The sequence below is a fragment of the Eleutherodactylus coqui genome, chromosome 8 (genome assembly GCF_035609145.1).
Source record: "Eleutherodactylus coqui strain aEleCoq1 chromosome 8, aEleCoq1.hap1, whole genome shotgun sequence".
NCBI lineage: Eukaryota > Metazoa > Chordata > Amphibia > Anura > Eleutherodactylidae > Eleutherodactylus > Eleutherodactylus coqui.
In genome coordinates, this window is record NC_089844.1 from 19,859,371 (window position 1) to 19,873,720 (window position 14,350).

The window sequence follows — 14,350 nt, forward strand, 5'->3', positions numbered from 1 at the left end:
GGGTATCCCCCCCCCCCCCCTCTCATGCTTTTTGGGGGTATTTCATGACCTCAGTGGCGGGTATGGGGTGTAAAAAGTGGCGTTCCGTGAGTCTCCGTAAGCTTGATGAGGTGCGGCGGTCTCACACAGAAGGCGCTCAACAAGGTGCTCCTGGAACTGCAGGAAGGCGAACGTTCCTGGGGCTTCTTGTAAAATACGGATTACAGGTAGCTGTCTGAATAACGCCAGGCTCACACGGCCGTAGGTGGAATCCGCTTGCGGAGGCCCACAGCGGATCCCATCTGTGAGCCCGGCTGTGACCCTGCGTACGGCTGCGTAATGTACTGCGCATAACTGCCTACTCACACAGGCGGTCATGCACAGTACACCTTTGTTTGTATTTCCCGCACCATCGCTTAGCGATGACGGGGGTACCCGCAGCCCGTATACAAGGTAGTTGCGTATGGGCAGCGGGTATATCCGCGACCATGGAGCACAATGGGCTCTATGTTGCCGATTCCGCAGTAAAATAGAACCTGCTGCGTTCTCTTTTCTGCGAGTGGATTACGCAATTCTGACCCGCTAATGTGAGCGGAATTGTGTAATCCAATGCGATTGATCTGCGTAATACCACAGATCAGACGCATGCGGAATCTGTCATTCCTATCCGGTCATGTGAGACCGGCCTAAGGTAGATCGCTACCTTTTTATCACGTGACCGGGGACCGCTCAACGAGGCCACCCGTCACTGCTCCAGACTCTCGGTGACTGTTGGTCGCTGGGAGCAAGGAGATTTTAAGTTTCCTGGGCTCCCTGACTCCTGCGCATGTGTCCGGCTTTTTGCCGGCAATCGCATGTGCAGAATCCTGGAAGGTCCACGGAGGAAGATCGCGTCGGGATTCAAATACGCAGGCCTCCGGTAAAAAGATTCATCTCCTCTCACCGATCGCATCAGTGAGGGGAGATGAAACTTCAAATTTTTTTTTTTACTTTTACGTGATCGCCATTATTGGATAATGGCGAACACGTGACCAGGAACCGCTCACCGCGGACCCCCATTAAATCTCCATGCTCTTGGCTACGTTTTGTAGCCAGGAGCAGGGAGAATTTAAATTATCCTGGCAATCCACAGCTTTTGCGCATGCGCCCGCCATTTTGGCGACGGGCGCGTGTGCAGAAGCTGTGGTAAGGTCCGCGGATAAATCTGGGGGCCTTAGGTACGTACTTTCATCCTCCCTCACGGATATGATCCATGAGGGGAGATGAAACATACGCTTTTTAAACGTTTAAAAACTTTTTTTTACTTTTTTTTTTACTTTTTTACACTTTTTTTTCACTTTACATGATCACTGTCATCCATTGGATGACAGTGATCATGTCCCCGGTATAATCTCTCTGCTCCTAGCTACACATGGCAGCCAGGAGCAGAGGGATTTTAAATTCCCCGGGGCTCGAGCCCGTCTGTGCACGCGCCCGATGTCAATCATCGGGCGCGCATGCGCAGACGGGGATTCGGGTCCCGGGACATCGGGACACCGCTGAGGACTGGGGGTGAGTATTTTCACCTCCCCTCATGGATCCGATCCATGAGGGGAGGTGAAACTGACTTTTTTAAAACTTTTTTTTAACTTTTTCGCGATCGCCGCTAACCATTGGATAACGGCGATCGCGGTACCGGGGACCGCTCACCGTAGTCCCCGCTGACATCTCCTGCCTCCCGGCTACCTACAGGAGCCGGGAGCCAGGAGATTTTAAATCTCCCGCGCCGCCGGGCCTTCTGCGCATGCGGCTGACGTAATGCCGCCTGGCGCGCATGCGCAGAAGACCGGCTTCGGGCCCCGGAGCGGCAGGAGAGCGGGGAGCAGCGTGCCAGACCTCGGTGAGTAATTTCAGCTGCTCCGATGGATCCGATCCATCAGAGCAGCTGAATCTTTAACTTTTATGTACTTTTATTTACTTTTTTTGCGATCGGCGCTATACATTGCATAGCGCCGATCGCAATGCCGGGGGGGGGCTCCGAACAGCCCGGGATGACAGCTCCATGCTGTCAGCTACCTGCGGACACCGACAGCATGGAGCTGTCACGTCCACAGCCCGAGGGGCACTATTCTCTGCAGGAAGCATGTTTTTACGTCCTCAGAGAATAGAGCCCACTTCAGGAGGACGTAAAAACACTATGGGCTGGTCGTTAAGGGGTTAAGAAAAAAAAAGTTAGTTTCATATCTGCGAGGGGAGATTAAATTGCATACCCTGAGGCCCCCGGATTTATCTGCAGCCCTTACCCCGGCTTTTGTGCATACGCCCCTTGCCAAGATGGCAGATGCATGCGCAAAAGACGCAGATTGCCGGGGTAATTTAAAATCTTCCCGGCCGAGACTCTGTAGATTTCACAGGGTGCTGGCGTACGTGGTCCCCAGTCACGTGATCTGTGTTATCCAATGGACAACGGTGATCACAAAAGTTTTTTAAAAAGTTAACGTTTCACCCCCCGTCACGGATGTGATCTGTGAGGGGCGGTACAATTACTTACCTAAGGCCTGCGGTGATGTCCCCCGATGGGATCCTTATCCGCGGACCTTCCCCCAGCTTTGGCACATGCGCCCATCATCAAACTGGCGGATGCTGGCAAGAGCCTGGGAAATTTAAAATCTCCTTGGTACTAAAGGTAGCCAAGAGCCCGGAGCAGTGACCGAGGGCCGCGGTGAGGGGTCCCTGGTCACATGATCGCCGTTATCCAATGGATACTGGCGATCACGTAAAGGTTAACAAACAGTTCAAGTTTAATGCTCCTTTCAGTTTGGCTCCCGTTGTGCATCCAGACACAAAATTAGGGCCACAATGGGTACGTCTCTGAACACAGGACGAACAGGGGGATCCATTTTGGGGTAAAAGTCTTCATTCATGTGTGCTGCACAAAAAAACTTTTTAAAATGACACAATTGCCAAAAAAAACTGAAATCATATTTTTTTCCTTCTGCTTTGCTGAGATTCATTCAAAAGCTGTGGGATCAGAATACACAGCACACCCCTAGAGGAATGCATTAAGGGGTCTGGTTTTCAAAATGGGGTCATTTTGGGGGGGTTTCTGCAGTTTTGGCCGCTCAAGGACTCTACAAGGGGGCCTGAAAGGCCTTCAAGCAAAATGTCGGTTCTGAAAGCCACCGGCTGCTCCTTTCATTTTGGGCCCCGTTGTGCATCCAGACATAAGATTAGGGCCACAATGGGTATGGTTCTGACCACAGGACAAACAGGGGGATCCATTTTGGGGTGTCAATCCTCATTTGAATTATTTTAAAAAATCCTGTCTTTAAATGACATATTTGCAAAAATATGAAATTATATTTTTTCTCCTCTAAATTGCATTAAGTCCTGAAAAGAAACGGTGGGATTAACATCCTCCTGACCCCCTCAGTGAATACATTAAGGGGTGCAGTTTTTAAAATGCGTCATTTGTGGGGGGATCTATCATCCTGACTCCTATGAGCCTTTACAATCTCGGCTCGGTGCCGGGAAACAAAGTGTTAATAATCAATGTTAAATTTGTACGTCTCCTGACTGGTTAAAAAAAAAAACACAAACATTTTTTAAATGTGCTTCCAGAATAAAGTAAACGGGTGGAAATATATATCTTAGCACAGATTTGTACAGCATGTTTGAACATATTTGAGATATTACAGTTGAAAATGTGAAAAAAAGACAATTTTCAAAATTTTCCCAAATGTGGCATTCTTAATAAATTAACAAATTCTCTGGGCCTATTTTTACCACCTAAATGAAGCACAACATGTGGCGAAAAAACATGTCAGAATCACTTGGAGATGCAAAACCTTTACGGAGTTATGCTATGTTAAGATCTCCAGGATTTGGCTCCGTCACTAAGGGGTTAACAGATACCCGAATCATTCGTGATGGACAGATGCTGGGACTTGTGGTTCTCCCAGCGGCTCGCAGGACACAACCTCCCTGGAGCTGCATTGCAGCGACACACGGTCGTCCCTTTACGGCCGGCTTCACGTTTGGATTCCGCGGTCGGCGTCCGCAGCCAGCCGCAGGCGCTGAAAGGCACGGGAAACCGTTTTTTCGCTCACACTTACGGATACAAATTGCGTAATCCGCAAGGAGGGGGAAAATGGCGGTGTGCGCTTATTATACTAGACTTGAAGTCAACGGAGGCCGGCCGACCCGCAGCCCATACGCAAATAACACAACGTACGGCCGCATGTATTCGCGCCATCGCTAAGCGACTGCGAAGGAGATACGAACATAAAACCTATACTGCGCATGACCGACGGCGGCATCACAGGGGGAGGTCAGGCACAGGGGTCCGACCGGTCGCGGGAAGACCCTTCTGATGCGGCACTCCCGAAGAACTCTTGCGCCGTGGCAGTCTGCGTCCTGCGGCGTCCCGTGGACAGCATCAGCTTCTCGTCAGTCGCTGATTTTTCCCTAATTAGAACCCAAAAGGGAAGCCGGTTCTGTTTTTTTCTAATCTTTTTATATTTTTTGATCACTGGCAGTTTTTCTCAATCATCTGTCTGACGCCGCGAGATATAAGGGGGGGGGCGGCCATCTTGTCTGAGCTGCAGGGAGATGCTTTACAGCAGCTGCGAGGTGAAGGGGGACCACAGACTTCCATGGGAGAGTCTTCTAGACATAATCTGTGAGCTGTGCAGGGAGGGGGAGGAGGTGAGCTGTGACCATCACCTATTACGTTCTATGGAAGAGTGTTGTGAGGTTGGGGTCTGTCAGGTGGAACATGAGCCCCCACTACTGCATCCTCTCTTGAGGTGACCCTACGGACAGCTCTCCTTGTTCCTTCACCAAACGCTGTTTTCCTCTGGTGTCAGCCAGCTCTGCAGTCTTTCATGGAGGTATGAGTCCCCTGGCCGCCCGCTCTCCCCTAGACATCCCACTCCGCCTCCAGTGTGTCCCGGCTCCGCTGCCGCCGGTGACCGGCCTCGGGGTCTAATCACCACCGGCGGCGCCTCTCACATGGATCCAGAAACAGCGTTCAGGCGACACAACAGTCACACCCAAAATGGCGCCTGAACTACCGAGGCAGACACGTCACGTGATAAACTGGCGGCCTCTAGCAGGTAAACGTAACAGACCGGAAAAGGCGGGTCCAGAGTCAGAAAGAGGGCTGAACCGCAGAAGAGAGTACAGAGACTTCCGGGTGATTGGCACAAACAAGGGAGAGGTGAGAGACCCCAACATACCTGCGCACAGCCGCAGCCGTCCCCTGTATCCCCCCCGTATGTGCAGATATATGCGCCTCTGTATTCTGTGTAGATATAACCTCCCCGTGTCTCACGTATATCAGACCTCCTCCCCCATATTGTGTGTACAGACCAAGCAACAGCTGAGCAGTGAAAGGAGGGACAATGTAGCCTGTCTGGTAGTAAATACCCCTGGGTAGTAATAGAGCCCCCGATAGCGGCCCTGGTTGTAACCCCGGTAGTAAGTGTACCTGATGGCAGCCCCGGTAGTAGCCGTGTCCCCTGATGGCGGCCCCGATTGTAGCCCCTGTTCCTGGCCCCCGGTAGTAGCAGTGTCCCCCGTTCCTGGCCCCCGGTAGTAGCCGTGTCCCCCCGTTGGCAGGCCCCCGGTAGTAGCCGTGTCCCCCCGTTGGCGGCCCCCGGTAGTAGCCGTGTCCCCCCGTTGGCGGCCCCCGGTAGTAGCCGTGTCCCCCCGTTGGCGGCCCCCGGTAGTAGCCGTGTCCCCCCGTTGGCGGGCTCCGGCAGTAGCAGTGTCCCCCCGTTGGCGGGCCCGGTAGTAGCAGTGCCCTCGTTAAGGGCTTCTCCGCTCTGCTTGCTGTCCTTTTAGCTCTGGCTGATCTCCCCTTGTCTCAGCCCCGACCGCTGGTCACGGCACATGACTGCTGCAGCCAATCAGTGGCCTTCGTTGTGCTAACGCTGGGGCCGGACTGCAGATCAGGGAGATCAGCAGGATCAGAAGGGACGGCAAACGGAGAGCAGAAGCGGGTGGTTAGTATAATGGGGCAGCGTCATGAATCGGGGACTATCTTGTGGGATCTGGGGTGTTGGGAGACCATACGATATGTCATGTAATAAGGCTTCGCCCGTATTTGTCATAACTAAAATATCCAACAAAAATGACTCCTTCGAGGTTTATTTCCCCCCCGGGAGGGGGGAGGGGGGGGGGGATCGGCGGTCTGTGCGACTCCGGGGGAATAACAAAACTAAAGTACTGCGGCTCTATAATTTGCCCTCTTATATTTGGGGATGTGGTTGTGTTCACAATCAGCCAATCACATTTCGGGCCCCTGTCCGTGGGGTCCCTGCAGCAGTATAGCGGTGTGTATGCGCTGCCTGCGGATCTCACGGACGCGGTTCTGCGCAGTGTGACTGTCTTTTGTGTTAAATTCCCTTCTCTGTCTCACAGCGGGGTTGTGTATGACTCGCCGCCTATATGCCATATATAGCGTATGGACGGCGCCTGCAAGATGCTGCCCATACAGAAGTATACGGCTCGCGCTGCGCGGAGCCTCAAGAGGTGCAGCGTGCTGCGGTTTATTTATTGTGCTCATCTACACGCTCGGAGCGTGGATCCATGGAAGCCATTGACTCCATTCAGCGTGTATTACAACGCCGTGTGTATAACCTGTGTGTATATAATATATAACCCCCTCCTCTATATCCTGTGTGTGTATATATAATATATAACCCCCTCCTCTATATCCTGTGTGTATATATAATATATCACCCCCTCGTATATTCCATATGTGTAGATATATGACCCGCCTCCACTGTATCTTGATATCTTGTGTGTAATTATATATAGCCCTCCTCCCTACATCCTGTGTATACATAATATATAACCCCCTCCTCTATATCCTGTGTGTGTATATATAATATATAACCCCCTCCTCTATATCCTGTGTGTGTATAATATATAACCCCCTCCTCTAGATCCTGTGTGTGTATATATAATATATAACCCCCTCGTATATTCCATATGTGTAGATATATGACCCGCCTGCACTGTATCTTGATATCTTGTGTGTAATTATATATAGCCCTCCCCCCTACATCCTGTGTATACATATATACACTGGAGGATCACTGCATTCGGAATACCTACTTAGTAACAAGCAGGTCAAGCTTTTTGGGTGATCACGGCTTTAGGACGTCCAGGATCACATTCCACAAGATGGTGAACATCTTCCATACCCGCCACATGCCCGCTGCGGCATCGCCGTCAGTTGGCGCACATCTTGTGGATAAGTGGGAGCAGATCTCACAGCCCTTTCCAGCAGATCCCAAACATGTTCAATGGGGTGACAGTCCGATGGGTTCGGGGGCCACCGTGTAGAGGTCATTGTGATCTGAGCTCGATGACCCGGAGTGTTCTCCTGTTGGAAGATGCCACTGTGGTTGATGAAGGGTTCCTGCAGATACGGGTGCAGGCGGTCAGCTAACAGGCCCCTGTAGCGTTCACCATTCAAGGATTGTGGTATGATGACCAACGGTCCTAGGCCATGCCAGGAATATGCTCTCCAGACCACAACACCAGTACTACCGGCCCCAACAATATGGGATACAGCTCCATGCTTTTTACACCAGATGCGGACCTGACCTTCCGTATGGCCCAGCAGGATATGGGACTCGTCGCTCCAGACGCCTTTGTGCCATGTGTCCAAGTTCCAATGACGTCTTTCCTGGGCGCTCATACAAGGCATTGCTTGTGATGACGCGGGATCATCAGGGGGACCCTTGTCAGTCTTTGGCTATTGAATCCGGTCGATGCAAGGTACACCACATAATCATTGTGGAAATTGTCTAACTTGCCCGCTGTTGTACCGCTAGGCTAGTTGGTCCACCGTGGCATGTCACTACTGCCATACTAGACTGCCACCCAATGCTCGCCTCTAGGATCAGCCACATGTCCAAGTTCCAGTGACGTCTTTCCTGGGCGCACATACGAGGCGTTGCTGGTGATGACGCGGTGGCATTGCTGGTGATGACGCGGTGGCATCAGCTGCACCCTTGTCAGTCTTTGGCTATTGAACCCCAGTTGACACAATGTACGCCGCATGGTCATTGTGGAAATCGTTTAGTTTCCCCCCTTTTGTATTGCTGGTCAGTTGGCTCACTGTGGCACGTCACTATTGAGATACTAGAGGTGCCACCCAACGCTCGCCTCTACGATCAACCACATGTGGCTTGCTGCTGTATGGACTTCTGCTTGATGGCTATCCCTGGTTCAACCAGTCTTGGTACAGGGAACAGCCAACAAGTACGATTGGTTGAGGAATACTGACCGCTCACCTCCGGGCACCAACAGTTTGCCCACTGTCAGTCACTCAAGTCACCATGTTTACCCATGACCACCAAATGATGCCTCCTGCTGTGCAGAGGAGGGTTCAGCACATTATCTGAGAGCAGACCGTGGTACCGCCTTACTGATCACAAGATGTCGCACGCTAGCCGTTCCTAATGCAGTGCTCCTTCAGTGTATACCCCTCCTCCCCTGTATCTTATATATGGATGAGACACTGATCCCCCTCTTCTCTCTAGGAGCGGTGACTCCCGGGGCCCCTGCCGGTGATGGGTGACAGACAGGATGTCCGGGGCCCCAGTCACAGGATGACCCTGCAGCTGCGTGGCTTTCTCCTCTTCCTCATCGGCGTCTTCTTGGCGCTGGTCCTGAATCTGCTGCAGGTGCAGAGAAACGTGACGCTCTTCCCTCCGGACGTGCTGTCCAGCCTCCTCTCCTCCGCCTGGTGGGTGCCGCTGTGCTGTGGAACGGCTGCAGGTAGGCTACCAGTTGGGGGGTCGGCGTCTTCAGGATGTCACTGGGGTCACCGCTGCGTTCTGCTTCCACAGCTGCTATTGGCCTTTTGTATCCCTACATCGACCGACACTTGGGGGAACCGCACAAGTTCAAGAGAGAATGGTCCAGCGTCATGCGCTGCGTGGCCGTGTTCGTGGGTATAAACCACGCTAGCGCTGTATCCTTCCTGATGTGTCGCTGACTACCACTAGAGGTCGCCATCACTCTGATCGGTCACCCGGCCCTCTGAAATGTTACACATCGTTACAGACTTACGTTGTTTCAGTCTTTACTGCACTCCCGGCATTCTGTTTGTGATATAGACACTGTAGGCCGCCATCCATCTTGTTCTGTATGTCCGGCCGTAGACCTGTATTCAGCGTCCAGTTTTTTAACCATTGTTAAACCATGCCGGCCTTGAATAGTTGGGATCAGTTATAGAAATCACCCATTTCCTCCCCTCCCGCCTGCTGGATATTTGCATTTAGAACGGTAATTGTATGACCTCACCTTAGGGCTCATTTACCTGCAAAGATGATCGTTCAAAATGTGTTCAAAAGACAGTTTGATAGTTTGAGTGATAACTTTGCATAAACTACTAATGCCCATTAATAGCTTATTAGCTTTAATTGCATGTAAATGAGGCTCCCTTCCCTGTATGTAGATAACAGCAGGTGGTCTGTTATCTGCATACAGCCCCTTTGTTCTGCCACAAGGCACCAGCTGAAAACAATGTTATCAGCGCTCCCGTAGAGAACTCAGTGTGCGGTCCCTGCTATCACGAAGGATGGATTTCATGCTCGTGAAATCAGTCGTTCGGCAGAAAAGCAAACAATGGTAGCATTTACACGCAACAATTCGCTCAAAAGCCATTGTTTGAACGGATTTTGAGCGATAATTGTTGTGTAAATGGGCCTTACCGCTCAATTCCCCTCAAGTCTCCTGGCTCCAAATATCTGCTTGGTTAGAATCAGCATGCGGACGCCGCGTTGTTTCATCCTTTACCTGTTACTAAAGTCTCAGGAAGCGCCTTCACCTAAAAGCCGAGTTCTCCAAGCCGTTTCGGCCCTGACAGTTAAACCAAGGGGAATGACGAAAGCCCTCACTGACTCGCCACTAATTCTCCAACTTCCTGATGTCGTAGAAACATGAAATTTGGCACGGGTATTGATTGTGTCATAAATAGGAAAAGTTAATGGGTCCCAACTCGATTATTCAATTCTAGCGCAAAAGAATTAGCGTCAAAATTTTACGTACGTAATCTAATTCTCTCGCTTCCTGATGTCATTTTATATGAAGGAAACGTCGCATGGTTACCTCCACGTGGTGTTTCCTGGGTAACGCAGAGAACCATACAAAATGGTGAACATATGTTTTTCCCCAGTATCTCTAAAGTAACAACAACTTCATAAGATTTTCCGTGTGAACACCAGATAAACACCAGTACCAAATTAACTCGGGCGAAGCCGGGTATATCAGCTAGTCTTTTAATAAATATCAGTTGTGTGAGGGTCCCAGCTGAATAAAACACACCCACGCACGTTTTCAGTACGGGCCCCGGAGCCCTCTCAAACTGCGTATCCCCGTACCTGGGTATAATTTACGTGTCACACTTGATATCATGACCGGAAATATGGCAGGCATATATCCCCGATCAGAGGATCCTCTGTGAAGATATCGCCAAATTGCGGAATTATGGTTTTCCACCGGTTCACATGCATTTACCCCACCCTTTTCTGAATGACCTCATAGGGGGCGGTGGAGGGGGGGGGGGTGTTCTGGAAAAATGTTAAAACTAAGGCCCAGTGTCCACTTGCTCGCACTGATTCCGCAGCTGAATCCTGCAGTCTAATCCGTGTGTGCCCGCGGACATGGAGAGGAAAAGACATTTTCTTACCTCTCCGGATACGGCGCAGGTGTCCTCCATTGCAACCGCATCTTCTTTCTTCAGCACGATGGATGTGTCCGGGCGCGCAGACTGGAACGCTTGGCGCATGCACTGTGCTGTTTTTTTTTTTTATTATTTCAAATCTCCTTTTTTCCCGCAGATCCGCGGTCCGTCCATAGTGACACCTGCGGATGGTCTGCGAATCAGATGGCTTCCATTGACTTCAATGGAAGCCTTCCGCGCGGGATCCGCACAAAAATGCGGCATGCTGTGATTTCTTCACAGCAATCCGCACACCGGGAAAAAAATCACATCCGCGTGCTTTTTACTGTTCTCTGGATGCTAATGCGTCCCTATGGGCAGCTTGATTTGCGGATCTCCCACATGGACACCGCAAATCAAAACCGCTCGTGGACATTGGGCCTAAGGCCTCATGTCCACGGGGAAAATCAGGCCCGCTACGGATTCTACATGGAGAATCTGCAGCGGGTCCCTCCTGCCCCGCGGACATGAGCGCTGAAAATAGGAATTTAAAAGAATTTACCCATCCGTAGCGGGCAGGGAAAGTCTTCTCTTCCTCACGGCCGGATCTTCTTTTTCGGCCGGCGGATGAACTCGTCACGGCTGCGGCACGTCGCCGGCACGTTGCCGACGTGCCGCGCGCATGTGCCGGGCACATCCGCCGAGCCGAAGCAAGAAAGATGCGGCCGTGAGGAAGAGAAGACCTTCCCGGTCCGCTCCGGATGGGTAAATTCTTTTAAATTCCTATTTTAGGTCTCCCGCGGATCCGGACGGCTTCCATAGGCTTCAATAGAAGCCCGCGGGAGCCGTCCCCGCGGAAGACCCGCATGAAAATGGAGCATGGTCCAGATTTTTTCATGCTCCATTTTTTAAAAAATCCCTTTTATTGACCATCCGCGGGTATTTATCTACCCCGCGGGTGGTCAATGCATCCCTATGGGGTGCGGATCCGCGGGCGGGAGAAGAGTTAAAATCTGCTGCGGATTTTAATTCTTATTTTGCCCGTGGACATGAGGCCTAAGGGTCTAGAGAGACCCAGGATCAGACCTCAGCGTAAGGCTGTCCCTTTCCTTCAGTGACTCTGCACGAACAGAACCTTGGGCCGTGTATCCCACATCTGGGATTTTCCTCTTGTTATTTTTAAGCTCTGTTGTGTATACCTGTATTCCCCTTTGTGTATATCCTCTGTGTGTGTTTATATACATTACTTACATATATAATCTGCACTTAGTCCTTTTCTAGAATAAATCTACAATTTATTAGTCAGCCTTGTCCTTTTAAAACGAACTATAACTCCGAAGATTGTGTTCCTAATTCATCCTCTGGATCTCGGCTTACCTTAACAGCTGGTGGTGGCAGCGTGTATTTGTGTGGGTATTGCAGGGCGCTGGGGCGGTAGCAGGGGGTGATCTGAGCTTCCGGTCTGCATGCATGCAGAAGCCTGGGCAAGCTGGGTACAGATCCACCTGTACTCTAACGACTCCACGCTTGCAATCCTGCTAGAGTGATCGATCAAGGCTCTGCTGTGACAAGCGGTCTTAGCAGCGAGAGCACTCGCAACAGTCTGTGGCAGATCGGTGATAATGCGGTATCGGTCGGGGTCCCTCTCTCCCATCTGCGACACTGTTCAGGAACACATTGGGTCAGAATAAACAGGGAAATGTATATTCTAGGTTTGGGATATGTGTTCACTTCCTGGGGCAGGTTGGCGGGGTTTGTGGGTTATTTTCCGGTTCTTTCTCCTTGACTCCCCCCATCAGAAGGTGGACTTCGCCAATAACATGCAGCTGTCTCTCACACTGGCTGCCTTGTCCATTGGGCTGTGGTGGACATTTGACCGGTCCCGGAGCGGCCTGGGCCTGGGGATCGGCATTGCCTTCTTTGCTACTTTGGTGTCTCAGCTGCTTGTGTATCATGGAGTGTACCAGTAAGTGCCGCTGCCGCTCATCTTCTGTGCGCTGTTGCCGCTTGTCACCGACACCTCCTTGTCTCGGTAGGTACACATCCCCGGACTTCCTATATGTGCGCTCATGGCTGCCCTGTATATTTTTTGCTGGTGGGATCACTATGGGGAACATTGGACGTCAGCTGGAGATGGTGAGTTGTGTTCTGTAGACGTTGGCCCCACGTCTTGCCTGTGTCTCATTCTCTGTTATCTGCCATTTCAGTACGAGAGGAGTTCACTGACAGAGAAGACTCACCGGGACTGAGAAGGTGGCAATTCCTGCAACTAAGACAATGATCCCTGGAGACTGCAAGTTACTGCAATCTGTGATTGCTGCAGGTTTAAGCCCTTGAACTGGGGGCTTCAGGGAACGTTAAGAGGGCCGTGACCCCTGAACTATGTGCATGTCACCCCCACCATGGTGGAGCACTCTAATGGAGTCATCTGGCTTGTTTTGTGACTGTTTGACGTGAGGCGGTGTCTTGATGTATCGTCCATGTTGTCACCATCATCACACGGACTGAACGCTGCGGTGGGCGCTCTACGCACAGATCATCGCCGGCCAACAAATGTTTTGTTGCATTTATATGGACACTCGTTTTAGTATAATTTCAGTTTGCTGATTTCACATCTGGAGTTAGTTTTTTTTTTTTTACTGTAAGTTTTAGTTTTTTTGCAATTTAGCATTTAAATATTTTACTTTAAGGCATTTTTGACACAATTAAGTACCTGGTACAGAGGGAAATAAAAACCTCAGCTGATATGATGCAAATGTATTAATTATTTACCTAACGTGGAGGGTAACGAGCAACAGCTTTCTGACGGGCCATTACAGTCGGCACTGGTTCTAGTCCGGCAGAGATTTGCGTTTATATACTTGCTGAGGCCAATCGCGTCTTATGGACCAGCAGTGGTCTGCCATCATGTTCTTATCCCATCGCCCTTGATATCTTTCCTCCATTGTACGAAGTCCTGATGGAAGCGTTCTCATCACTAACATCCCCAAGGTTTTCTGGGAACTGATCGAGAGGACTGTTAAGGAAATGCAGCTTAACACTCGTGTTTCAAGTTCACGAAAGGCCACTAACCTTTTATCAACAAGTTCCTCAGAATTCTCGGCTTTTTAGTTACCAAGAAACTTTTTAGTAACTTCTACAAAGACGTTCATGCTGCCTGCTCCTTCCCATTCATCTTCTGGACAAATTTCTCATCACGTAAAAGAACACGAATTTGAGGACCGTTGAACACTCAAAAGATAAAGCTGGAAGTGCAGAAGCAATATACTGGAGACAATCGCCATATGTATCTAATGTGCTCACAAACTGCTTCATCAGGCCAAGCTTGATGTGGAGCGGGGGGTGGTGGTGGGGGATTATTCTGTCTCGACTGACCATAGGTTCGTTGACAATGTTTGCTTTTCCTAAAGTTTCCCGGTATGGACACTTCTTCATCCCACATACATATGTAGCACGGATACTTGGGAAAACCTTTTTGTTGCCCATTTTCAGCTCCACACAAATGATCCAGTTGGGCTCATGATATTTCAGTAGGTCAGCTCCTCTCCTGACATCATTGTACTCTTCTCGCAAATTCACAGAGTGTCCAACTGGAACTGAACCGTAGATGTTACCATTGTGCAAGAGAACACACTTTACGCTACGCTTGGAACCATCAAGAAACCATCCCCATTCTGTTGCACTGTGCGGGTTTATCCCTAATTC

The 14,350-nt window shown here is 50.5% G+C and overlaps 1 protein-coding gene across 1 annotated transcript; it reads left to right on the forward strand.

Moving 5' to 3' along the window:
* Positions 1-5,082: 5,082 nt before the first annotated feature.
* On the forward strand, positions 5,083-13,395 carry INSIG2 (insulin induced gene 2). The gene is made up of 6 exons (XM_066575252.1): positions 5,083-5,179; positions 8,520-8,757; positions 8,829-8,953; positions 12,445-12,611; positions 12,682-12,781; positions 12,853-13,395. The coding sequence occupies exons 2-6, from the start codon at positions 8,550-8,552 to the stop codon at positions 12,892-12,894; spliced, it is 642 nt and encodes a 213-aa protein (XP_066431349.1). The 5' UTR covers positions 5,083-5,179; positions 8,520-8,549; the 3' UTR covers positions 12,895-13,395.
* The last annotated feature ends 955 nt before the right edge of the window (positions 13,396-14,350 follow it).

Excerpts from the sequence above, each read along its gene's own strand:
- INSIG2 (XM_066575252.1), top strand. The coding sequence starts at position 8,550 with ATGGGTGACAGACAGGATGTCCGGGGCCCCAGTCACAGGATGACCCTG. Across the intron at positions 8,954-12,444 it reads GTATAAACCACGCTAGCGCT|AAGGTGGACTTCGCCAATAA; the intron begins GTATCCTTCCTG and ends TCCCCCCATCAG. Across the intron at positions 12,782-12,852 it reads TTGGACGTCAGCTGGAGATG|TACGAGAGGAGTTCACTGAC; the intron begins GTGAGTTGTGTT and ends CTGCCATTTCAG.